Source organism: Lepisosteus oculatus, chromosome 3, assembly GCF_040954835.1.
Source record: "Lepisosteus oculatus isolate fLepOcu1 chromosome 3, fLepOcu1.hap2, whole genome shotgun sequence".
Taxonomy (NCBI): Eukaryota; Metazoa; Chordata; class Actinopteri; order Semionotiformes; family Lepisosteidae; genus Lepisosteus; species Lepisosteus oculatus.
Genome location: NC_090698.1, coordinates 66944561 through 66968837, shown reverse-complemented (window position 1 = coordinate 66968837; position 24277 = coordinate 66944561). Strand labels below are relative to the sequence as shown.

The window sequence follows — 24277 nt, the reverse complement described above, 5'->3', positions numbered from 1 at the left end:
ATTCTGAAACAAATGGATTCTCCTACACCAAATCATTTATATTTGTTCAATATTTTTGCGAGAACATTTCAAAAGAAACTTGCACACTCATTGCATGCAACATATACTGCATATGAAATAGCTATATTTGTTTACAATGTGTTACACGATTACTGTGTAAATGAGCCCAGAATACTGCATGCATTCCTAAGGCTTACTAGTCCTTGGAAATAGTGTAACCTTTGTGTGGCAAATACACTAGGTGTTTCCCTCTGCTCTTCTGCCAATCCATGTATGCAGTCATAAATTGTGGTTGCACATCTGCAGAAAATGTCATAACCTTTAGAGCAAGAGGGAGTTTCGAGAACAAAGGTGGGCTTTGAAGCACAAGCCTGCGGATTTGTTGGAGTTTAATCCCAATACAAAACAGAGAACTTGGAAGAGGGGTATTCTGAATGCAGAGGTATAATTCTGTAAAAGGGTTTGTTAATGGCAGCAGTATCATATGTTGCTGAACTGAGATTGTGCAAAGTATTTTTTAGGTTCTCTGGGGACAAACAGATGAGTAACTCTAGTGGTTTGGGCCAGCAAGGAGGTCTAAGTGCACTCTGCCTGTGATTTATAGGTGGGAACAGGGAAAGCTGACAGTGCCTGGATTGGACTGAAAGTACTTGGTATTGCTGGGGAAGAATACATGTAAGTTGTTTGAATGGGTCTTTGAGTCTCTTTTGTCTTCTTTTTTTTCATGTACAGTATAATCAGTGAATTTGAATCACTTATCTACATTACTGAAGTGGTCTGATATTTATATATGCATTGGCACAAATGGAAATGACAGGGATTAAAGGAAACTTCACGCAGCATGCCAGAGTGCAAATTCTTCTGTCTAATAAATGTTACTGTATGATCTGTGTTATTGCAGTAATATTTGTGTTGAATTATGGTGAACTAACCTTTCTGCTTTTGCCTCATTTGTTATTTTAAGAATGAATCTTTTTGTCACATTCATCATTTATTCCCTCGGTAAGTGGGCAGCTGTTTGACCAACCGAGCTGAGAATCAGACTGTTATTGCCTATGTGTACAGCTTTTAATATAATATATTTACAGTATAATATATCTTATGATAATTGATTCATCTTATAGCAGTCTGAGAATTACACGCTTGACAATATTTCACCATTGTTTTACCTTTCACTTCAGTTACATTTGATAAATTCCAATAGCAAAACAGCTTCAACAATTCCTTCTTGAGTATAGCTCATTGCTTTCTCATACACGTGCACACAATCTCAAATGTTATTATGCACTTTTAGCAACAGACTGCTCCAGCTACGGTGTTCAAGGGAACGTTTCCGCAGGTCTTTCCTCTCGGCGGCTGTGAGGGTGTATAACGCTGCCCTAGGCTAGGACTGTTAGCCCTTCATCTGCTCCTCTATAGACAGCATGTTGCACTATTGCACTTTTTGGACACTGCATTAATATACTGTTTATACTGTGGTACTTTCAATCTGGATATACTTATGTGCATTTTGCACATATTTTATTGTTTTACAGTGACTATTAGCATATTTTGCACACACCTAACTCTATTTTATTTTATATCGCTGTACTTATTTTAATTTTAGTCCGTTGTGATGTCTGTTTTGCTTGTCTTGGGGTGGGCTGCTGTAACGCCTCCGTTTCCCTTTGGGATCAATAAAGTCTTATCTATCTATCTAGTGTAACTGAATATGATAGGGGTTATGTTTTATAGGGCTTTCTCAGTGGCACAATGGTTAGCAGTGCTGCCTTACCAAGCTGGGGCCCTGTGTTTAATCACGGACCAGGGGTGACGTCTGTGTGGAGTTTGCATGTTCTGCCTGTGTTTGTGAGGGGATTCCTCTGGGTGCTCTGGTTTCCTCCCACTGCCCACAGATACACTGGTAGGTTCATTGACTTCTTGGAAAACTGGCTCTGCTGTGACTGTGTGTGTTTGTGTCTGTGTGTGCCCTGTTACAGACTGGTGTCCTGTCCAGGGTATAGCCAGCCTTGCACCTGTTGCTTGCTGGGATAGGCTCTGGCTCCCCCAGGACCCTGTATTAGATGAAGCAGTTAGAAAATAGACAGATGGTTATGTTTTATAATGCTGCAAGATGGCAGAAAAAACTAACTTTTTCACCTCCAATTAAACACCAGTCTAATTATGACTTCCCTGTTGTATTCTGATGCAGGTGGGTGGACTTTTCACCAGTAACTTTTGTCAACTGGGCCAAAGATGAACCTAATAATGCTAACGGAGAAGAACAGTGTGTCCAAATGAAAAGACATCCAGGTAAAGGACAGTGGGAAAACATACAGTAAGCTACAGCATTATGGGAAAGTTTACAACAAACAAGTAAAAATAACAACAAAAAATAACAAAGTTATTTAACTTGTTTTTGCTGCTGTTCTGTTTGTTTTTGGTGATTCCTTTAATGTTTTTGTATTGGAGCATACATGCAAATAAGCATTTCATTGCTCTTGTGCATATGACAATAAACTGAACTGAACTCTTTAAATATTGGGGAAGATTCCTCTATCGTCTACTGGTATTCCCTTTTCTGCAGGTTTCAAAGGTTATGACCTGTGTTAGCTTTGTTTTTACTTATACTTAATTCCAACTTGACTTTATTTCTCAAGCACGGAGTTTTTCTTGTTCATGGAGTTTTCTTTTTAAAAGCGATCTTAATGACGTTGTCTGGGTTCGCACAGGCACCTGGAATGATGTGAACTGCGGCATGCCAGCTGGTGGGTATGTCTGTAAGAAATATGTTGGAAGCCATCACACACCACCACCTCCAACCCCAGCCTGGCCAGGACACTGCCCGGAGGGTAAGGACTTCAGACACACATCTGATCAGAGTCAGTAGGTCAGACCTACCTGGGAATCAAATTTGCAGACAAGCCCATGGATATCTTGTTTGGATGGTGTAGTACAGGATAGCAGTGAAAAAAACAACATACTGCTCCCACTGGTACTTCTGTACTTCTGTACTAATGCCAATGGCACATACAGTAGTAAGGACCCCTGGTGATTTTCTGCTGCAGAATTTGACAGACGTGATGTGGAAGCAGCCTCCTGATCTTAAGCATTTTCTGGCATTAGTGTCCTGCAGGGCCCCACTGTTTAGCCAGCTCTTCACCCAAGCAAACATTGGTGAGACATTATCTGCTGGGCATGACAGCATCATCCGTAATGTGTCACCAATGACATTCAGGATGATGAACGATGTTAAGTGTTGGGCAGTGCAGAATTTTGTTTCTCCATTCTGTACCTACGCTGATCTACACTCAGATGTAAGGGTGGGCGAGAGATTGACCATTTACATTGCGGTGCCTTTCCTGATGAGCACATTATGTGAACCACATCACGTTTGTCAAATTCTGTAGTTTACAGATGACGAAATGACGTCCAGCCAAAATCTAAGGGAATGAGAGTATTTTCTACATTAAATAGAGTAAATAATGCAATTTAGTTAAACAGAACTAAGTGTACTGTATGTGTTTGGATTTCCTAGGGTGGCTGCTCTTTGGAAACAAATGCTTCCTGTTTAGAGGAAAGCTCCATGGTGAGGATGCGCTGAAAGCCAACTGGACCTTTGCTCGCGACTGGTGTAGAGCACAGAAAGGAGACTTGGCAGTCATTAGTGACCAGTATGAAAACGGTAAGATCCCAAACGAAGTCACCTAAAGCAAATCCTTGAGTGTTGTGTGAATTTGGTTTGGCGTTTTTAAAGAACATGAGATCATAGGAATGGTTAGAAATGAGGGGAAGACGGGAGCTTCTCTAGAAGAAAACAACTTCGGGGTTGCAACTTAGTGGAAAAAATAAATGTCAGGGAGTCCTCCGGCTCAAGGCTGCTGGTTCAAATCGGAGTATACCACCAGTGGACTATAAGGGCAAACCTTTCAGTAGGCATCTCACCATCTGTCATGTGCTGCTGGTCGCTGGTAAGAAGGAAGGGACTTGGTACGCCCCCAGCATGAGACGTAAAACTGAGGTTCTGACTCTCTGTGGTCATTTAAAATCCCAGGGTGTTTCTCGAAAACAGTAGGGGTTTTCCCCTGGCATCCTGGCCAAATTCCCATTGGCCCTTATCAGTCATGGCCTCCTAATAATTCCCATCTATGAATTGGCTTCATTACTCTGTTCTCCTCCTCACTGTGGTGCACTATGGCTGCCGTCACATCATCCAGGTGGGGGCTACACAGGTGGTGGAGGGGAGTCCCCATTACCTGTAAAGCGCTTTGAGTGTAGTGTCCAGAAAAGCGCTATATAAGTGTAAGCAATTATTATTATAAATATTATACAGTATATGTGTACTTTCCAGGTACCGAACTTGCTCTCAACTGACTTATCTCCTTAAATAAAGGATTGTCTTTGTACCCAACTCTGTTCCTAACATGATAGGCCTTTCTGTTACAGACTTTGTGGCCAGTTACCTCCTGGATATCGAGATGTCAGTTTGGATTGGCTTCTCCGACCTTCATCACGAGGGCAAGTTCACCTGGTGTGATGGCAGTCAGGTGACCTACACTAACTGGGCCGGTGGCGAACCCAATAACAATGGCGAGAAAGGGGTGAGACACGTAGCACAGCTCTCTAGGAGTCCATCTGGAAGAAATTAACATGTACACCAATAACAGCTAACCACAATCTACGACTCTTGTACATTATGTGCTGTAGTGTTTTCATTGTTTTTTGAGAAATATGTAGTTGACACCAGCTTGTCTGAGGGTGTCCATATGCCAGTGAAGTCAACCAGAAATTTGATTTTAGCTTCATTTAGGTAAATGAGAGTTTATAAATTGCTTGAATGGTGCTTAATGCAAACAGCTGTCACACTTGTTTGCAGCTAGTGTAGCAAAACACAGCACCTAAAAACATAACTAAGTGCATAAAAAACACAATTTAACATAAACCAGCCAGGAGTGGTTACTGAGCGGCATTGTCAGAAAGACATGTCAGCTCTCAAGTTCTTGTGCCTGTCATGTCATTTTACATGAACGGTTGTAAAGGATTATGCATGATGTTATATTTTATTGTATGGCATTTATGAAGGAGTTATGACTTGTTGTAGGCTCTGTCAAGTGGTGGTGGTGGTGGTGGGGGTTACCAGTTTTGTTTAGGTTTAAATTAGAGTTTGGTTACATGCACTTAAGTGAGACTCTCACCTTTCCATCAGGAGCACTGTACCATGATGAACCACAACTCGCTGGTGACAGGCCGCTGGGTAGATTCGGAATGCCATCTACACGGGGGATTCGTCTGTTACATGCGGAAATGTAAGGCCTGCCTCTGGTGGACATCGGCCATGCTGCTTCTCAAAAAGACCAGGACCTGGCTGGCTTTTATCAAGTGATCAAACTGATCGATGAGCTCGATTCAAACACCTGCTTAAGTGAAAAACGCGCACCATCAGAAGAGAAAAATAATGTGCTCCTTGTTAGACCTCACTAAGTTATTATGGCTCATTACGTCATTATGGTTATGGCAAGATGGCAACCTTTAAAGTGGGCTGTATTTTTGCCATATCTACATTTTAAGAATTGTTATGTTTTCAGTGTGGCACAAAGGTATGGTTTAGCACTGCTGCCTCACTGCTCTTGGGTTCTGGGTTTGACATCCAGCCTGGGGCACCTTTTGTGTGGAGTTTGCATGTTCTCCTCATGCCTTTGTGGATTTTCTCTGGGTGCTCTAGTTTTCATCGCCAGGCCCAGGACATGTCTAAGTGTATTGTCTTCTCTCAACTGTCCTTCATGTGCATGTGTGTGTGCCCTCTGTGTGGGCTCCTGCCCTGTACCCACTGTCTGCTGGGCAAGGCTCTGGTGCACTGCATGCCTGTGTTAGACTAAAAGGGTATTGAAAACAGATGGATGGATGGCTGGTGTTTTTAGCCCAACCATAATACACACAAGCACAATTTAAATTCAGCCGTATTGGTGTGTAATACTGTGCATGAACACCCAGTCATTATAAAGGCCAAAAAAACAATGAGCACAACACAGAGGCCATAAGCCAATTGGCTGGGACATTTTCATTTTTGCTTTCACGTGTGATCAAACTCAGGACAGTGCGGAGGGTCTGTAGTTAAGGATCTTCGCTTCTGGTTGAAAGGTTGCCGGTTCGTATCCCGCGGCCGGCAGAGAAATCCTACTCTGTTGGGCCCCTGAGCAAGGCCCTTAACCCCAACTTCTCCAGGGGCACCATATAAATGGCCGACCCAGTGCTCTGACCCCAAGCTTCTCTCCCTGTCTGTGTGTCTCATGGAGAGCAGGTTGGGGTATGCGAAAAGACAAATTCCTTATACAAGAAATTGTATATGTCCAATAAAGTGATCTAATTGAAATGAAAACTAGCTTACACAAAGAAGGCTTTTGTATAATGAACTTTGAAAACGACCCTCCCATTGTCTGAAAGCTGCTTGGCTCGTCGTGGGCCGCAAATGAAAATTGAGCCTTATTTTGTGCTTCACAGCAAGCAGCATACCTGAACCCCCAGCTCCCATGAACCCTTGCCTCGCGGGGTACACTAAGTGGAGAAACAACTGCTACAAGCTGGTGGCGGAGCCGAAGAGCTGGGGCATGGCCCAGGCTGCCTGTGAGGCGGAGCAGGGGAACTTGGCCAGCATTGACCAGAGCTACGACCAGGCCTTCGTGGCTGGGGCTGTGCTCAGAGGGCGAGGGGATGCCTGGATTGGACTCAGTCGCCAGGTAACCACACATTCTGACCTGTGACACCTCCGGTCTCAGACACTGGCTCTGGGAGATGTCAGCGTGTGGGGCATTTACATCAGCCACCATGCTTAGAAACCAAAAGCTTGTAAAGATATAGAGTTGCGAGAATGCAGAGAATGTCCATATTTCTTTCTTTCTAAGCAGTTTCTAAGCCTGCTTACAGTATGTCTGTGCCTATATCTTGCTCAGTCAGACTGTGAGTTTTTTGTACCAGAGAAGCATACAGTAAAAAGCATGAGGATTAAAGCGCTGAGGTTATCAATGTACCTTTCAAAGTCTCTGTATGAGTGTGAAGGAGTGTTTTGACAACACATATCGACAGTAGAAATGTGGAAAGATCTAGTCTACGTGGCCCAGCTGTTGTTGGAAAAGGCTTCAATGATTATTCTTCATAAAGCTCGGTTATGAGGAGCAAAGCTCAAGATAGGCCTAAAAGCTAAGGTGGTCTTGTTTGTCCCCAGGGGAACAGCACATACACCTGGACTGATGGGTGGCCAGTGTTCTTCACACACTGGGGCCCTGGGGAACCCACCAATCACGAGGGAGACGGCTGTGTCACCATGAGTGGCTCCTATTTCTTCCACGGCAGGTGGAATGACACCGACTGCAACATCGCGCAACCTTACATTTGCAAAATATCCTCAGGTAACGTCTGTGTGAAAGAGTCATGAACCATGTAGGGCTTCTAATCTACTTCCTGAAATTAAGGCATTGGTATGGAATCAAGGAGTGAAATAATAAGGCATAGTCAAAGTAGCTACCTTGTTTGTATTTATCGTCTGTTCATGTTCACAAACTCCAATATGTGCTCTACTTGGAGCTTCACAGCCAAGACAGCAGTCTTCCAGCTGGCGCTTGGTAAAGCAGGCATGGATCAGCACACCACAGGCAGTCTTTGTGTCAGTGCAAGAGTTAAAAAAACAATATGAGAGTGAATATAAATCAATAACCGAGAAGGGCTGCTTGAAGAATGTGCTATAGGAACTGCAACGACTTTTCTTTTCATGTTGCAGAGAAGCCTCCACCAACTCCCGCCCCTGGCGGTGGTAAATGTCACCTTGGCTGGCACAGTTACGGGCGCTACTGCTATTGGGTCGACAGTCAAGAGAAAGGGCAATCCTGGCCAAACGCCAGACATGTATGCCAACAGATGCATGCGGAGCTGGCCTCTATCCACAGCAGGGCGGAAGTGGAGTTCCTAATGAAGCTGAATTTCACCAAGTATCACAACCTCTGGATCGGACTCACCAAGGACAGCTCATGTATGTGTTCCACCTCCTTTTCTCCGAAAAGACCTCCCACACAAGGTGGGCTGGTGCTTGTGCTTTGCTCCTTCGCTTTCCAAACTTGAGGGGGGCTCCACAGTTGAAAAGCTGTGTCTTTTTTCACTCTATTTACTAGAATGGATTTTTCTTTGTGCTCCTAAATAATGCGTCAGCTCCAGACATCAAACCCTGGGTTATGACTTAAAGCAAGCTCCTGCATTGTTGACGTGACCAGCAACCAGGTGTATGGACCATTGGAACTATACCAGAAGGCACATTGTACCTGGCTGTTGGCTGAACAGAAGTGTGGTGTTGCCAGTGTCTGTGCTTCTCACACCAGTATAGACCTGGAAGGGAGCTGCAGTCTAAGCCAGAGCTGTCCATTCCTGGTCCTGGATGACCCATGTGTCTGCAGATTTTCTAGATCTTTAAAACAGCAGCATCTGAAAGGCAGGGAGAAGCCATTAAAGAGGGAAAAACTAAGGTTGCTTCTGGAAGAGGTGTTATTGGGGCCAGTAGGGGGCGCTCACCCCACAGTCTGTGTGAAACCAGCTGCAGTGTGCATCAGAATAGCTGTGCTTATGGGAGTACACATTCCAGAAGAATCCTGGGTAATGTCAACTTGTTATCAAAGAGCTGGTGCTGAAGACGAGCTCCTCAGAATTGTGCATCCCAGTCCTCACCTTTTTCCTTTCTCCTTGCCCCCTGCCAGATGGCTGGGCCTGGACAGACATGTCACCTCTGGGTTTTATTAACTGGGCCCCCGGCGAACCCAACGAGCTGTTCCACCCTGGGGGAGGCGGCGTGGAGCAGTGCGTGGAGATGAACATAGAGGACGGGAGATGGAACGACAACAACTGCCTGCAGGAGAGAGGCTTCGTGTGCCGCAGCCTCCAGAGTAGGTCATCAGGAAGTTTCCCTCCGTCGCTGGACTGACGCACTGTTAAAGTGCAGCATTCGTGTGCTGCGTCTTCAGTCTTCAGTCTTCAGTCTTCAGCTGCCTCTTCAGTCAGGCTTTTCTGCCCAGCCCGTTCTTCGTTTTTAGCACTATTATTTTTAGATGCTTTGAATTCCTTTGACGTATTTAGGCCTGTGTATGAAGACTGGACTTGAAATTCTAAAGCGCCTGTAGCATCCTTGATCTTTTCCTATTAAGAGAGCAGTCCCTTCAACAGATTTCGAAACAGTGTGTGTGTGTGGGGGGGTCTATGTTCCTGAGTGGTCTATGCACCTGATGGATCCCTTTGAGGCTTCTGTAAGTAGCAGCCATTTTAGCCCAGTGACTCATGGCTACTTCCCACAATGCCTCCAGGGACACAGTCTGATTAGGAGTGTAACATTTTATAGGGACCTGCTTCTTAAAGGGGAATTTAATATTAAATATGCAAAGGAAGCTATTTATGATTTTCATTGAAAATCATTTCATAGTAAATTGACAGACAATAGGATTGGGGAGTCAGGAGATGCGGTTTCCCTTTTCAATTTTATCGCTAAATCAAACAGAAAGGTGCCGTTTTAATAAAATGTCTATCATGCCTGGCGTTTGTTTTTTTTTAGTAGAAAGGCTTAAATCTAGAAGCTAAGAAACACTACAAAACGTTTAAAAAATCTTTTAGCGGTTAGGTCTCTGCTTTGCTCAGACGGTAAAGACCGATGAAAGTGTTCGAACTGTCACTAAGCAACTGTGACAGCTGACTGAGCTCCTACGGCCTCCCGGACACTTGCGGGCTTTTGGGGATATTGTTTAGATAAGTGCCTCTCCTGCATTTGGTACTGAACCGGTATGGGGCTGTGTGGACTGTGACAAAAATACTGCAAACATTGGCTGTAATATACTGTAGTTCTTGTTATCAAAAGGATGGTCAAGTAGTAACTGTTAACTCAACAAAATAACACTCACCCTGCAGGACCCTGACATATTTGTCAGTTTACAGTAGGATTATGTTTTCTTATGAGGAAGAACGTGTTGCTAACATTTTTTTCAATGTGGCAAAGAATAATGAATTTTAAGAAGGGGGACAAGGTCACGATGCCTTAAATTTCAAACCAAAGAAAGCCAAGAGGTGAAGTGCTTCAAACTGCTGTCTTTATAACTTTTAAAATGAGTATTTTCTCTTCATGTGTAGTCAATATTATACTGTATATCGTATCCAAATACGATATACCCAAAATCCCAAAATGTGGATTTGCTGCTGTGTGATTTCATATTCAGCATTTTAGGAAATGGGTTGCAGAGATCAAATAAGTTCTGTATATCCACAACTGTTTTTGTCTGAAACACGTCTTCTGTGTCGAGCACAAACCTCACCCAGCAAGAATGCACCATTTGGCAAATTGTCCAGGTAATTTTAATCTAGGATCAGATTGCTGAAGCCATTTTTCAATGATGTGAAACAATGAGAGTTCTGAATGTACAATGTTACTAATATTGCATATGCAATAGGTCTTACAGCCCTTAAAAACTACTCTCTTTTCTGCTTCCAGATTTTACTACAGACGGCAATAGACCTACACATTCACCCAGCAGCAATGGTAAGGACGACTTTCAACATGTGCAGATTCCTGCGCTGTAGGAGAGACATGGCTTCTGTTCTTCATTTTCTTGTATTTCTTCATGTTCACATACAGCTAAATGGCAATAAACATATTTGTATTTTCATAGTTATTTATGGAAAAGTGTTCTATTTGTTGATTTTTTTTTCTCTGAGCATTTACTATATATCGCAGAAATGTTCAGTTGACACCCCAGTTAGGGTTTAGGGTTAGATTTCCCAGACTATTTAGGCAATATTTAAGCTCAGTGCTGGATTTTGGGGCCCAAGTGAAGTTAAGGACGATTGATTTCTTGCTCCTGTCTGAAATTTCGTTTTACAGAAACTCTCTGGGGCCTGGATGGCACAGTGCAACGCGCATTAATTGTATTACAAAACTGAGTCTGTCGGATCAAAAGTTGTAACTACTGTAAGCATTACTGAATCTCATTCACTTGCAAGAGCTTTGATCAGTGGTCTTGATTGTTTCCCACTCATACTTTTTGGTTTGGGGAACATCAAAATCCGATGCCCAGATAGGTTCAGCTATACAGTATCATGCAGATCACCGTCATTTTGTATAGCTTTATCTATTACAGATCCCCCTGTTCCCGTTCTGTAAAATTCAGCTCTTCAGCCCCCCCTGCTGGATGGATGGTGGTGTTGCCACTGTCACTTGGTTGTATCACTCCCATTTCTATATCCGGGCAGATTCCTTCTGAATGCATCCATCATATATTGGTGATCATCGTTGTCCTTCACTTTGTATTCCTTAGATTTTGGATTTGTGAAGCTTTCCGTTTCTAAATATTGCCCCTTCATACAATAATTTAAGGTCCAATAATGTAACAACAGGGCAAATAAGGATTAACCAGGTGCTGGTGGCCTGCTCAGTTTAAATTTGCAAAGGCTCGTGGATATGGAACATGGTAACAAGATACATGTTGTGGAAACCGATACACTGGCTATTTTCAAGAAATGGCTGGATGAGATCTTTGGAATGAGCATCCAAATGGGGGGTGGACGGTCTCCTCTCATTTCTAACCTTTCTTCTGCTCTTTCTGTGCTGTTGTTCTCAGATGCAGGAGTAGTCACAGCTGTGGTCATTGCTGTGATTCTAGGCATTGCTCTGATAGCTGGCATCCTGTTCTACGTCTTCAAAATCAAGGGGGTTCATCTGTCATTTCCACATGTCAGCGGCGAGGTGAGTCCTGGATGAGTGCATCTGCTTGTGTAGAGGCAGTATCTGTACAAAATATGTTGGATCACTTTCCTAGTGTCTTAATATTTCTTCAAATTCCTGGATGAAATTACATGTGGAGTCCCAGGGCTGTGACAGGCCCATGTCACCTTGCAGTAACTCAGATGCCAGATTTGACCAACTCCGGTAGCATCTGTGTCTTACTGAAATTAGATCAAGCACAGCACCACATATTCCTAGTGGTACTTTAAAGTTGCCCTAACATCAAATGAATGTATTCATTTTTCTCTTTCTTCAGCATTTTTTGTGTAGATTATGTAGAAAAACCTGTGCTTTTACAGTTAAAGTCTAAACAACTCAATGTGCTTGAATGTTTTGACATAGGAAAACATTTCCCAAGAAGCTAATTTTCCCAAAAACCACAAGGACATAAAATCTGTCTGATTTTGTCATGTTTATATTTACAGCCCTCTTTTGGCAATCCTAATTTCGACAGATAGATAACAGGATTGAGGCTTCCTGGCCACCTGCCTGCAGAAACCCACTGTAAATTAACAGCAAGGTTACAGTGTTTTGAAACAAATGACCAATGATCAAGGCATCACAGTAACATCATAGATGCAAGACGCCTTAATGATTTGTTTTACACCGACTGTCACTATATTGCCCCACTTAAAAAGATGATTTAACGGATGTGAATTAAATATTGAATTTTTTTAAGCTTTAAGTGAATATGCAGCTGTAACTGGGATAACTTTTTCTACTGCCTATTGATAGAGTGCCTTAGTCCGGTGTATCTACTGTATTCCTAGTGAATTGTTTCAGATAAAGTATAAACTGTTAAGTATCAAAAAATCTTTTGTGATAATAAATTAATACATATTGGCTTGGTGCTTCTTTGTTTGTGAATACAAACCACTCCACTAATATAATGCCTTGATTATTTTTGCATTCATGAAAATACCAGGTGCTTCAGAGGAGTAACAGCAAAGTTACCCATTGGGTTTTAATCTTTTCAAAATTTTCACATAACTGTAATCTTCCGATTTCAAACGTTTAAAAAAACAGAGACAGCTGTACACCCAGCTTTGCTCCTGTAGGTTATGCAAGAGGTCATGGCCTCTCATGAAGGTTTCAAATGAGTTTTTATTTCTCATGAAGAGTCCAAAGTGTATTCTCCTGTGTACAGCCTCAATCACTCTCGTTTTACCATTAATGTTATCTTTTGGAAAGGCGCATATACTGTATATTGCAACCCACACAGATTTTCTCCCAGTTGCTCTGGAATGTCACACTCTCCCTGCATACATTCCATACAACAGATGTCCCTCTCTCTTCTCGGCCTGTACAGAGCACACAGAACAAACCCTACACCCTTAAGTGAGTATTTTAATTGGAGACACTATATCTATCTCTTTTTTTGGCAGGCATTTTACAGTATAATGGTATTAACAGTACATCTTAGAAATCCTATCACACACAGCATTTCTCAAGCAGTGTCTTAAATGCCTCATTTCATTCTTTGGCATATAAAAAAAAAACATTTCAGAGGTTAATTTTTGCCTCTTGTTTTTTGCAATCATTAGCACTGCTCTGCTGAACCTGGCATTCTCAGGCTGCGTAAATATTGTCTGTACAATGGAGGAGGTGGAGGAAACATGAGCTAGCATTTATTGATCATATAGCATTATACGCAGTAAGTTACAAGGTCTGGAAGTCATACTGTGTAAGTATTTAAGGATCTAGACAAGCGCTTTCTGGCTCTGTTGCCGATGGAAAGTTGTTTGGGCTTACTGCTATTCCTTGAACACTCCCATTAAGTTGCAGGCCTGACAGAACCATGTGCTAAACCAGCATTCCCAAATGAAGCATGAGACATCCAGCGCTATAAAATACAAAAGTGGAAAAAACGTGAGGAGGACTGGATTAGCAGGGCAGGGAACTTTTGGCTTGGGTGGCAAAAATATTGGCCTGCATATTGAGTACAAACCAGGATCCAACTCTGGCAGCTCTGGAACAAGCAGTTAAGCTGCTAAATGCCAAGAAATATACAAATATCACAGATCACATCTGCTTAACAAGTCCTCGTAAAAAAGTGGAAAACCCCACTTCCATGAAAATGACAAGTGCCTAAAAGTGACCAGCAGGGTGAGTTTTGCATCTTCTGAACACTAACCTTTTCTGTTCATGCTTTCTTCCGAAATGGCTCGATATAGAGGTATACTTCTGTAAAATCAAATTCGTCATTCAAATATGTCTTACAATTGCTTGAGCAGACCATCCCCTTTGCTTTCTAATGGGCGTGGAAAATTGGAGGATATGTTAGAAGCAGCACAGAATTCCAGTCAAGTGACGGTAATGATGCAAAACCTTTGGCAAAAGCACTTTTTAGAATGCTGTCTCTACACGGTTTTGATAACCACATTACAGAATGGACAGGGTTGCTCTGGAATCTATTCCAGGAAGGTTCCTTTCTGTCCTTAAAAATATGCAACTCTTTAAGGCTTGAACAGAGAAGATATTGAAACTGAACAGAAGTATTAAAAACCAGAAATGCCAGTCAATCCAGCACACTACTTCATCACCAAGTGCATCAATAATATGAGGATATAAGATCAGATTACTTTATTGTCCATATACAAGTTCTTGTATTAGGAATTTGTCTTTTCGCAGACCCCAACTTGCTCTCCATGAGACAAACAGACAGGGAGAGAAGCTTGGGGTCAGAGCGCACGGTCGGCCATTTACAGTATACGGCGCCCCTGGAGCAGTTGGGGTTAAGGGCCTTGCTCAGGGGCCCAACAGAGTAGGATTCCTCTGCCGGCCGCAGGATACGAACCGGCAACCTTCCAGACACAGAGACACCCACCGCCTCATAAGTGGTGATGAAACAGGAAAGCATCTAGATCTGAAATCTGGAAGCACATGATGACACGAAGGGTTGTGGGAGTCTAGAACAGACTGCTCAGCCATGGGGTTGAGGGTCTCTGGCTGAAATCCTTTAAATCAATGGTCAAACCAAATGAGCAAGACAAATGGCCTCCTTTCATTCAGAACGTATGTTCTTAATAGCAAGGAGTTATTAAACCAAAAGATAAAATCCAATGGGGTGAAAAAAAAATCATATACAGTACTCACTAAAGTAACTCGAAAGAATGTTTAATAGGCCTTTTATTACAAAGTGCTCTTAGCGAATTGTCTATGTACTGAAAATAACTTTCCCTGTATAGACACTCCATCACAAAGCCTGGTAGTGTAACAGTCCATTTACATCAGTTTAGTTCTGATTAACTCCAAGAGAAAAGCACTTTCAGACTGCTCTACTTTCAGACACTCAGCTCTACTAATGCATGCCAAAACGTGTATGGAACAAACAGTGAATTTCAAATTAATAAAAGAATCAGAAAAAAGCCACAAACAGATTTTTTCCCCAATTTTATTGTCCATTGAAGTATTTCAAAATACATTGAGTCCTGGTTGAAAGAGGGCGGATTTTGACAGTTTACCCATTTACCCCATTTCTTTCACAACCGTTTATCTTCATCAACAACAGCTGCTAAGCAAAACAATCTGCAGAACAGCTTCTTTGGAAAAAAAGAGGCATTTTTCAAAGTAAAAGAAAATGAATCAGCAATAGTAGTGTTTCTACATCTCTGTACAAGATAGCTCAAATTATTTACGTAAGTTCACGAAGGAAAACTGGAAAGAGCTAAACAAAACTTTTTTGCACATTTTCCCAGTATGTTACTGTGTAAATATCTTGACTTCAAAGCCCTTATAGATGTATTTGCGCATGCTCCTACACGAACATAAGCAAATACACAGTATGTATGTAAAGAGAAATACAAACACACGCAGTGTGTACAACAGTATATCCACACAAAAGTGATATGAAGCTAGCACATTCACCGAGACTATCTAATGCTGCATAGCACGTAACCATCAGTTTTGCTGAACCTAAAAATGCAATTTTTCCCTGCGGTAGACTCGGGAGTCTTCATTGATTGAAAATATGAAAGATGATTAGGTTCTTAATCATTACAGTCCCATTCTGAGGGAGAGTTATCAGACAGGGCATCTAGGCAGAATACAGAAAGAGGAGGAGAATGTTATTTTGCAGCTTTGCTGGTACCATAAATACAGAAACATCACACAGTACACATGAGGTACCCTCCTTATATTATGAAGCAGAATTGGCCATTGTTTGTACACTGAAGGAGTACAAACTTAGGAAAAGCAAAGGGTATGTTTAAGCAAAAATGGAAAGAATCCATATTGGGAAAATCCACATTAATAACAAACCTAAAAGCTGTTGTACCTCTATACTCACATCATTTTATACCATCCAATATCGTTCAGTAAAAAATATAGTTCTTACAAAATTAAACTTTGCTTTTGTGCTTCTTCAAAACCCCTGAAGCTTTTTTTATTATTATTAAAAATGTCTCTCCAGTAAACCCACAATAACCAAGAAGTCTAACTTTAAAAACAAGCTTGCAATGTGAATGATCTATTGTTTTGTTCTCTCGCATTGATCACACTATTGGTAAACTGGCTTAATGCAATGTTTGAGTATGACTGTCTGGACTGGCCACTTTATTCAACTTATTTTTTTAGTCTTCATCACAAAACACTTCTTGTTTCTTCCCTTATGATAAAATGAAAACAAATTACTATGTTGAGGAACACATGTAGCTCCTAGCAGAACTGAGTGCTTCCCAGTTAAGATTTCTCAATGATATCTACAAAAACACTGACAGAGACAGTGATCAGACTTATCACAGTTTAGTTACAACGTTTCGATACTTGGCTTGATTGTACTGGTTAATTTTAAGACACATTGGAGAAAAGCTGAAAATACTGCTTCATTAACTCATCTAATACAAAAGTCTTAACATACTGGGAATTTTGTATCATGTGGACTGTAAATTGCTCTGAAAGAGGAGAGGAGAAACAGGCAAATAAATAAAGAAAAGCCCTATTTGGTCATAACATTGCCAACAAAAAAAAAGAAAATAAATATATCCACAAATAAAATTAAATATCTGTCTATATAATACCTTGCAAATCATACAAAGAAAAAAAAAAACAGCTAACAGGAGCCAGACTGCTCCAGGCTACATTAACCAGGACATCATAGGATTGTCACAGTCTGATCTCTTTTCATGGATGCTAAATCTTTTTGTAATTTCCAAACTGGTGATATAATTTTCATATTTGAACATATTCTGAATTAAAGTACAAAAGGTTTGCAGGACGTTAAGATGGGTGCAGGCACTCTTATTTAGGCAGTCTACCACCATGTTTTGTTCAAATTCTTGATTAGCAGGACTGTTAGAGCTCACAGCTGCACTGCAATCAGGCCCAAAACAAATAATAATGTTCAAAATCTGGCCTACTAAAAATAGTCAATTTAACGATTAAACTCTGTAAAGCCCAACAAATTTAAGAGCAGACCTTGTATCACTCTGCTGTGACCATGCAAGGTCCAAGCATAAAAATCCAGGATCCTGGGAGGTGAAAGTGGAATGGAGGCAGATTTCCCATAATGTTAAAAATACTGCTTTAGTGAAAAGAGTGATATTCTATTCATGGTGACAGACTGTCAGACAGCTTTTCCACAAAATGTTTCCAGTTCTTTGGAAACCTGGCAGAGTTGGACCGAAGAGAAAGTGAACTTTAAAAGCCTTGCCAGCTTTCACCCTGCGTAGCAAATGACCCGTTCTCTCACTGTCATGGCTGCACCTCGGCGCTAGCACAAGAGAAATCCTGGCCCACAGGGCCACCACAAGGGGGCGATGATGTGCAGTTACACTGGGAACCACAACCTTACACTGGGGCTCTGACTCACACCCCCCCAGGCACAAGCCACCCCCCACCCAACCAGTTCCAGCCAGGTGGGGCTGAATCAGCAGTGCAACTGGGGGTCCCATCTGGTGCTGAAACCAGCGATTCCCTGCCTGCGCTCATCCAGCTTCGGGCTTCCTCAAGCCTCCAATTTAGACTGCCCCCCTCCATCGCACGCCTGTCCACACCCAGCCCTGCTTCCAGGAAACTCAAGCTAGCCGCCACGCTCCATTTCTTCTGGCTTAATGAAGGAGCAGCCACTAACCGTGAGGGTAAAAAAAAATAAAAAATGTGCCGGAGTCAGCGCATTCAATCTCTACTTCTCATCTCTTCCTCATGGCCGTGATGGATAGTGTTGCCGTGCCCCCGTTTTCCTGAACAAAAGGAAAGAGAAACAGGTCCGCACGAAGCAGAGTTGTTTCCTGATAACACAAACGAACTTCAAAGGCAGAAGTTTGAGCAAAACAAAATCGCACATTATGTGGGTCCCGCAACCTTATCTTTTCACATCCCTACGACGACAAAAAAAAAAAGGTAACCCCTTCGGTTCTTTGAACAGGCGACTCCTGAAATCTCTTCCTGGCAAGTTTTCTCATAAACCAAACCCGACAGCAACCGTGGCAGGGAAGTGGAAACGCAGAAGGATGAATTCCCTTTCTCACAAAGGTATAGGTGTTGGATCAGACTGAGGAAACACCTGCATTCAAACCTTCGACTACCTTTCCGTCCAACAGCTTCCCACGACTTGAATTGCTAACTGTTCCCCTACCGACAAGGCAGCAAACGATATGGAGGAAATAGCTGAGACCCGATAATATTTCTTAAAATAATGCAGTCTTACTGTACCTCCTGGGATAAAAAAAAAAAAATATCTGAGTCCTACATGAACAGCTTTAAATTATCCAAGGCACCACAGTGTATCAGCCACAAAAAAGTGAGTACCAGCTCAACCTCTGCAAGATGGGAGATACTCAGGAAAGGCTCAATTTTTTCAGTTTCCTACAATCTTTTCTCCTGGCAGCAAGGAAAGAATATGCAACATTCTGACTTTAACAGCAGGCCGCTTCTCTTATATATTGAAGGATACAAGCAACTGAACAGTTGTGTTCACTAAAGGACCGATTCGAAACTGGGTGTTTGGCCTACAGAGTGCAGTGAGGGTGCTGTGGTTCTACGAGAAAGGTATCAGATGGGAGACAAGAACACAGAAGAGGAACAGGTCTCATGTTTGGGGTTTTTACATCTCTGAAATTGAACTGAAAGCAAAAAAAAATAAATGTAATCCTTCTCACAACACTTACAAGAAAAGCACCTTCATTTCTCCAAGCGTGGGAAAAAAAACATCTCCCCTCACAAGCTTTTATTTCTCCAAAGTTACAATGCATCTTCCTCATCGAAATTCCCTGGACTAGAAATCCTAATGTTTTAACTCTCTAATGCAGTGGTTATAGAGAGCTCCATTTGGAACATGCAAAAGGTATTCCTTAAACCCAAAACAAAACTCATCACTTGTCCAATTTCATTTCTGAACTAACAAGCTCTGCTTATGAACTACAAAGGAGAAACAGCAGAGATTTTCAGATTTATGAATGAATGTACATGACTGATGGGTACTGGCAACAACCTTAGAGGATGCATGATCAAGGTCCTATACTGCAAACACATATATTTTCCAAGTTTCTGAGGAAGCCAGCATTGCTCATAAAGTGGCAATTTTAATTTTTTTAAAAAAACTAAAAAAATAAGACTTTGATGTGCAGCATTACTGTGGCGGAAAAAAAAAATGGCACCCAAGAATAAGAATACGATGAAGCAATTAATGTTTTCTAAAGTGCCAGCCCAAGCCTCTGCCTCCAGTAACGAATTTAATTAAAATACACGATGAGCTCTAACAAAGGCACCGTTTAGTGCCACCCAGATTCAGGAGACCTTTCCAGGCTAGTGCAGTAAAAGCCAAAATGCAGTGACTGGCACAACCCCAAGCACCACCCCAGTGCCCCAAGTTATGTTAAAACATCTGTGCCCGCCAGTGGAATATTCAATTGCACAACCTGCTGCGAAAGGCAGCAGGAAATCAGCTGTAGTTCTGAGGCATCTTTAGCACGACCGCAACAATCTGCCCGTTTCTCCGATGTTTCAGCCGCTGCATTGCGAGCTGGTGAGAGATGGGCGTGCAGCTTCGACTCTGCACACAGCTGGAGCTTCAGCCAGGGCCCGACTGGCACACGCCTTGGGTGGAGATCGCCGCTGGGATGAAAAGCACAGTTCGAACGTCGCTGCCGTTTGTTCAAGGGAAGCCACAAGGGCAAGGAATTGTACAGATCCCCTCTTCAGCTCCAGAGGAGCCCAAAAAAAAAAATACTGTAATGGGAGAAGAGAATGCTTAAAAAGATCGCTTGGTGGATTTTCTGCTTGTCCCAGCTCTATCTGGTGTCTGCTGTGGAGACGCAGGTGAAGACAGGCTTGCTGCTGTGTCTCTCTCTCTCTCTCGCACTTCAGTCAATAGAGGGGAAAAAAGGGGCTTGTTTGTCAACTTGTTTACTTGGCTGCCTAAGTGCAAACTGGTCAGGGCGGTTTTCCAGCAGCGTCCTCGACACACGGACAGAGGGCCTGTCGTCTACGACAGCCTCAGCCACTGCAGGCCCTGTCTCGTGTGACGCACCAGGTCTCTTATGCTGGAGGTGAGGCTCAGTGGGCCCATTGCGGAGTTGAGCTCCTCAAGAAGCCCTGGAGAGAGGGGGAAAAAAAAAAAAGTCACCACTATTTACTATCCTGCTCATGGTCCGTCTTATTTTAATGTTTGAATTAAAATCATTTGCAAGGGGGATAAAAAGCTTTAGACAAAAAATGGAGTACTTCAATATAAAGTATAATGGAGTATATCATAAAAAAATATCACAACCCTAGATGTACAGTAGTAGATCATGCACAGAGTATGGGGTGCACCAAATACGGATTAATCTCAATACTGTAATCTCTAGTAACATTAGTTTATGCAACAGTATGCAATTAAATGTAAAACGATGTTGATGCATAACTGATGGAAAATATAGCATAGCTGTAATTTTTTATAAAAACTGAAAAATCAAGTCATCCAAGCAAATAAGTGGATGCTTATTGTTTTAAAAAAGTCTGACATCTTCACTGCCATGCTGTTTTTCAGATTGAATCTAAAAAGGTTTCAGATTCCCCGATAATGAACTTGTGTTTGGGATCTGCAATACACTACTGTACATGAGAGAGCTGACTAGGGAAAATCTGACTGCAAAAGAAACAAATCACTATAAAATACTTCTCTGTCCTTCTGAACAATGTAAAAAAGAGGAAAACCTTCAGTGAGAAGACTTGTCTTCTGTTTTGTAGGATGTCTTACTGCTCAATAAGTAAACAAAAAGAATGCAGTGTCTAACTACACACTTGGTCTTTGTCATCGTTTAAAACGCTCAGGTGGTGAGCGCATGCTGCCTCATCAGGAATAGGACATTGTTGCCTCCCAGGTACTGGTACACAAAGGCGCAGAAGGATGGAAGGAGACAAGTGTCGAGTTCCTTGTCCAACTAAATATGCCCGTTCTAAACACTGCAAGCTCAAGCTCTGACCCAGGCTAAACCACCTCACTGTGCAACACCACCGCGGAGACACCTTTGGAAGTCGCTGCCTCCTCGCCAGCAGCGCTGTCCGGGGGCCTTACCGCGACTCCTGTGCGCCAGAGCTTCCGCCTGTTCCCAGATCTCGTGAGCGCTGAGGAAGAGGGCCGTGATGCTGACGTAGGAGGAGGCCACCTGCTGGATGACCTGAGGGATGGCGACCGTCGTCGCGGCGCCCGTGCCAGTGCTGTGATTGGAGCCGGGCCCCGAGCTGCTGGAGCTGGCTGGAGAGGGCATGGGCGACATTGGAGAGGCCGTGCCGGTAGCCCTGAAGAACGACAAACACGGGCCTTCAGACCCTCAAACGCTACGAAATGAGCGAAATTGGCGTCGCTTCTTTTCCCCGAAAGATAAGGGCCTTCCGAGTCAAGGTTTTTACAGTTCGACCTTCTGGGTTTCTTCAATATGTCTATCAGTCCACCAAGCCACAGTATCTTTATTCCCGCCCCCCCATATTTATTCTTTGCCATTTTCTTGTTAATTTTTAGAGGTTACTGTTCTGTTCAAGATTAAAAGATTTTCATCTGACAAAATAGGATTGCTGGTTCACCGTGCACAGAAATGGAAATTTTAGAGCTTTCTAACAATGGCATTTCCAGTTTGGACAGGAAAAGGAGATAAAAAATAATACGTACTTTCCAACACAGGGTGAAGGAGCTTGTGCTGACCTTGACGAACTCTGAAACAAAACAATAGAGAGTCTTTATCCTTCTCCTCAGATTAAACAATCAACTTCTAGTTACAAATATCAGATTTTACTTTTCCTCTTGCACGTTTTACCCTTTGTAGGCGCCTACGAATCTCTCAAGACTACATCTTATTATGCTTTTAACCACACATTGTTGGAATGCAAATGGACCAGCCATGCAAAGTGACCATAACGCCCAAGTTCTCTGCTTGTCTATAGTTCTAGGCAAATTTGCAGCTTACTTAGTTCTGTCGCAGCTCAACCAGTTTCACAGTATTCAGGTGAAATTTGCTTATTTCATACGTACTGTCATTAAATTCCCAAAGGCTCAGCAAAACTCTTGGATTGTTACTTTTTTGCTTGTTTCAACTTAAAAAAACCTAATGCATAAACGATTCCATTACATAAAGTGAAAGACACAAATTCCTGAATTACATATCAAATACATATCATCTGTTGCGTTTTTAATGGCTCTCAGTATACTGTATATAACTATCGACGTAACATGGGCGATTCTGAATTTATATTATATCTTCCCTTTTAATTCAATACAATTCTTTCTTTTATACCCACCTGATGTGGGTTCCCCCCCCCCGTCTTGACTTGCAGTTACAAACCCACCAACCACATAAATATTTAACACTATTAAATTTCAAGTGCAGTGATGCATTAAGAGACCGACATATCACTTTTTTCCCCACAAGATGCATAACACTGACCACCCCTAATACATCCCAATGTGGACATACAGTAAAGCAGTGTAAGGGTAAAAGGACAGCTGTCAGTTACATGAGTAACTTTCACTGGTGTTAAAATGGAGATGACCTTTCTTCACCAATAAAAATGCATGTAAATTGACAAACGACAAACTCTGCCACGAGGATTAAAGAAAGTAAAATAAGAATGAATATAGCAATACAGTTTGGTGAATATAAAAGATATGGCTACCTGCCCTGAGTTTTCAGGCATGTCGAGAGGAAATCTAAGCTGTACCTCCCTTTCCTATCTTTTTGCTTCTTTCAACGCAATTCTCATGCTATTTTACTACCTCTCCTTTCGATATGAAATACGTTTCTCAGAGCCGCCAGTCATTTTTGGGAAAATCCAGCCCCATATCGTTGTGGAGCCATCTGCTCTCCATTCAGCCGGGTTACAAACAGCTGAACTTTCCCTTCTATCTAGCAGTTTCAGTCACAAGTGCAGAATGTAGGGTGGCTGACTTTCTTTGTTAAGGAATCACGAATGAATAGAGTCAATTTAACCTCTCGTCCTTGACACACAACAATATTAAATACCATTTCGCACCCCTTCAGGATCACCAGATGACTGAATAAAGTTACACTTCCAACAACTGGCCTTCTGGAGGAAGATGTGCTCTCGCCTTGCTCTACTTGAAATGAAGAAACATGACCTTGTGACCTCTAAAGCAGACACACCAATCTAATCCTACTGCTATTTGGAGAAAATACATTCCCACTTGACAGATTCTGACACAGAACGGTGTTATATTTACAGGTACCGTATACAAGCACCTCTTAGAATTTTCTAGAAAAACATACTGTTACAATGAAGGAATCTCACCACAAATTTATCCATAATAGAGTCCCAGGGGGTTGTTTTTTTTAAAACTTGAGGCTTTCATTCTGTTTTATTAAAAGATAGCCTTAACCGGACCATCTTGGAAAACTCTTATTTGCCCTAAAATGTAAAAAGATCTTCCAGTGTTTACCCTGAAATGCTCGGTAAGTGTTCTAGAATACTTCAGTGCTGCTTCCCTTTTGTATCGAAACATGGCCATCTGCAGAAGGGACTGACAGCGCATGCTGAAAAAAGGAAAAACAAATGGTCAGTCTCTCCGTGTTTAATCCTGAATTAAGTGTTTAATGTTTCGGTACATTAATGTTTTAATTAGTTAATTACTAGGAATGGCTAGGAACTAGGAATATGCTGATTATAAAGCCATGATGAAGGAATTTATTAGGCATGTTGAAAAGCACTGGTCACTGTAGGCATATTTATCTAAAATTAAAACCCAAAAACCCATCACTATTCTTTTTCTTTTTCGAAAGAAATATTTACCATAAAACCGCAAAGTCTTTCTCACGGGCCAGAGCAGAAGGGTCAACAAAGTTTTTCAGTTTCAGTATGAATCTGAAAAAAGAAAACGCATCACAGTGTTATCGGCGGGTAACGCCATTGGTTTCCGAGTTTAAATATCTTTTGACGTTCAAGCAGGCTGCAAAGAAATGAGTAAAGGTTTATTCCCCGCTGAAATGAGAAAAAACAGGTTTCGGGCTGTGGAGCCTTCTTCAGGTGTGCAATTACTGTGTGTACCCACACCCGAAACCTGTGCTTCTGTTC

The 24277-nt window shown here is 42.1% G+C and overlaps 2 protein-coding genes across 3 annotated transcripts in view; one reads left to right on the top strand and one right to left on the bottom strand.

Annotated features, from left to right (window-relative positions):
- LOC102694196 (secretory phospholipase A2 receptor) overlaps nt 1-12619 on the top strand; it is a 53356-nt gene extending 40737 nt beyond the window's left edge. The window contains exons 38-50 of the mRNA XM_069187661.1: nt 605-675; nt 2192-2292; nt 2712-2831; nt 3518-3664; nt 4426-4580; nt 5186-5285; nt 6478-6713; nt 7199-7382; nt 7751-7999; nt 8715-8900; nt 10487-10534; nt 11613-11737; nt 12202-12619. Of these exons, the coding sequence (XP_069043762.1) occupies nt 605-675; nt 2192-2292; nt 2712-2831; nt 3518-3664; nt 4426-4580; nt 5186-5285; nt 6478-6713; nt 7199-7382; nt 7751-7999; nt 8715-8900; nt 10487-10534; nt 11613-11737; nt 12202-12234 (1755 nt within the window). The 3' untranslated portion in view covers nt 12235-12619. The remainder of the gene's footprint in view (nt 1-604; nt 676-2191; nt 2293-2711; nt 2832-3517; nt 3665-4425; nt 4581-5185; nt 5286-6477; nt 6714-7198; nt 7383-7750; nt 8000-8714; nt 8901-10486; nt 10535-11612; nt 11738-12201) is intronic.
- Nucleotides 12620-15152: 2533 nt separating this feature from the next.
- Nucleotides 15153-24277, bottom strand: part of aff1 (AF4/FMR2 family, member 1) — a 68775-nt gene continuing 59650 nt past the window's right edge. For both annotated transcript variants that reach the window (XM_069187396.1, XM_069187397.1), the window contains exons 15-19: nt 23996-24067; nt 23646-23739; nt 21864-21907; nt 21273-21496; nt 15153-20308 (exon numbers count right to left, since the gene is read on the bottom strand). In XM_069187396.1, coding sequence (XP_069043497.1) covers nt 20199-20308; nt 21273-21496; nt 21864-21907; nt 23646-23739; nt 23996-24067 — 544 coding nt within the window. In that variant the 3' untranslated portion in view covers nt 15153-20198. The remainder of the gene's footprint in view (nt 20309-21272; nt 21497-21863; nt 21908-23645; nt 23740-23995; nt 24068-24277) is intronic.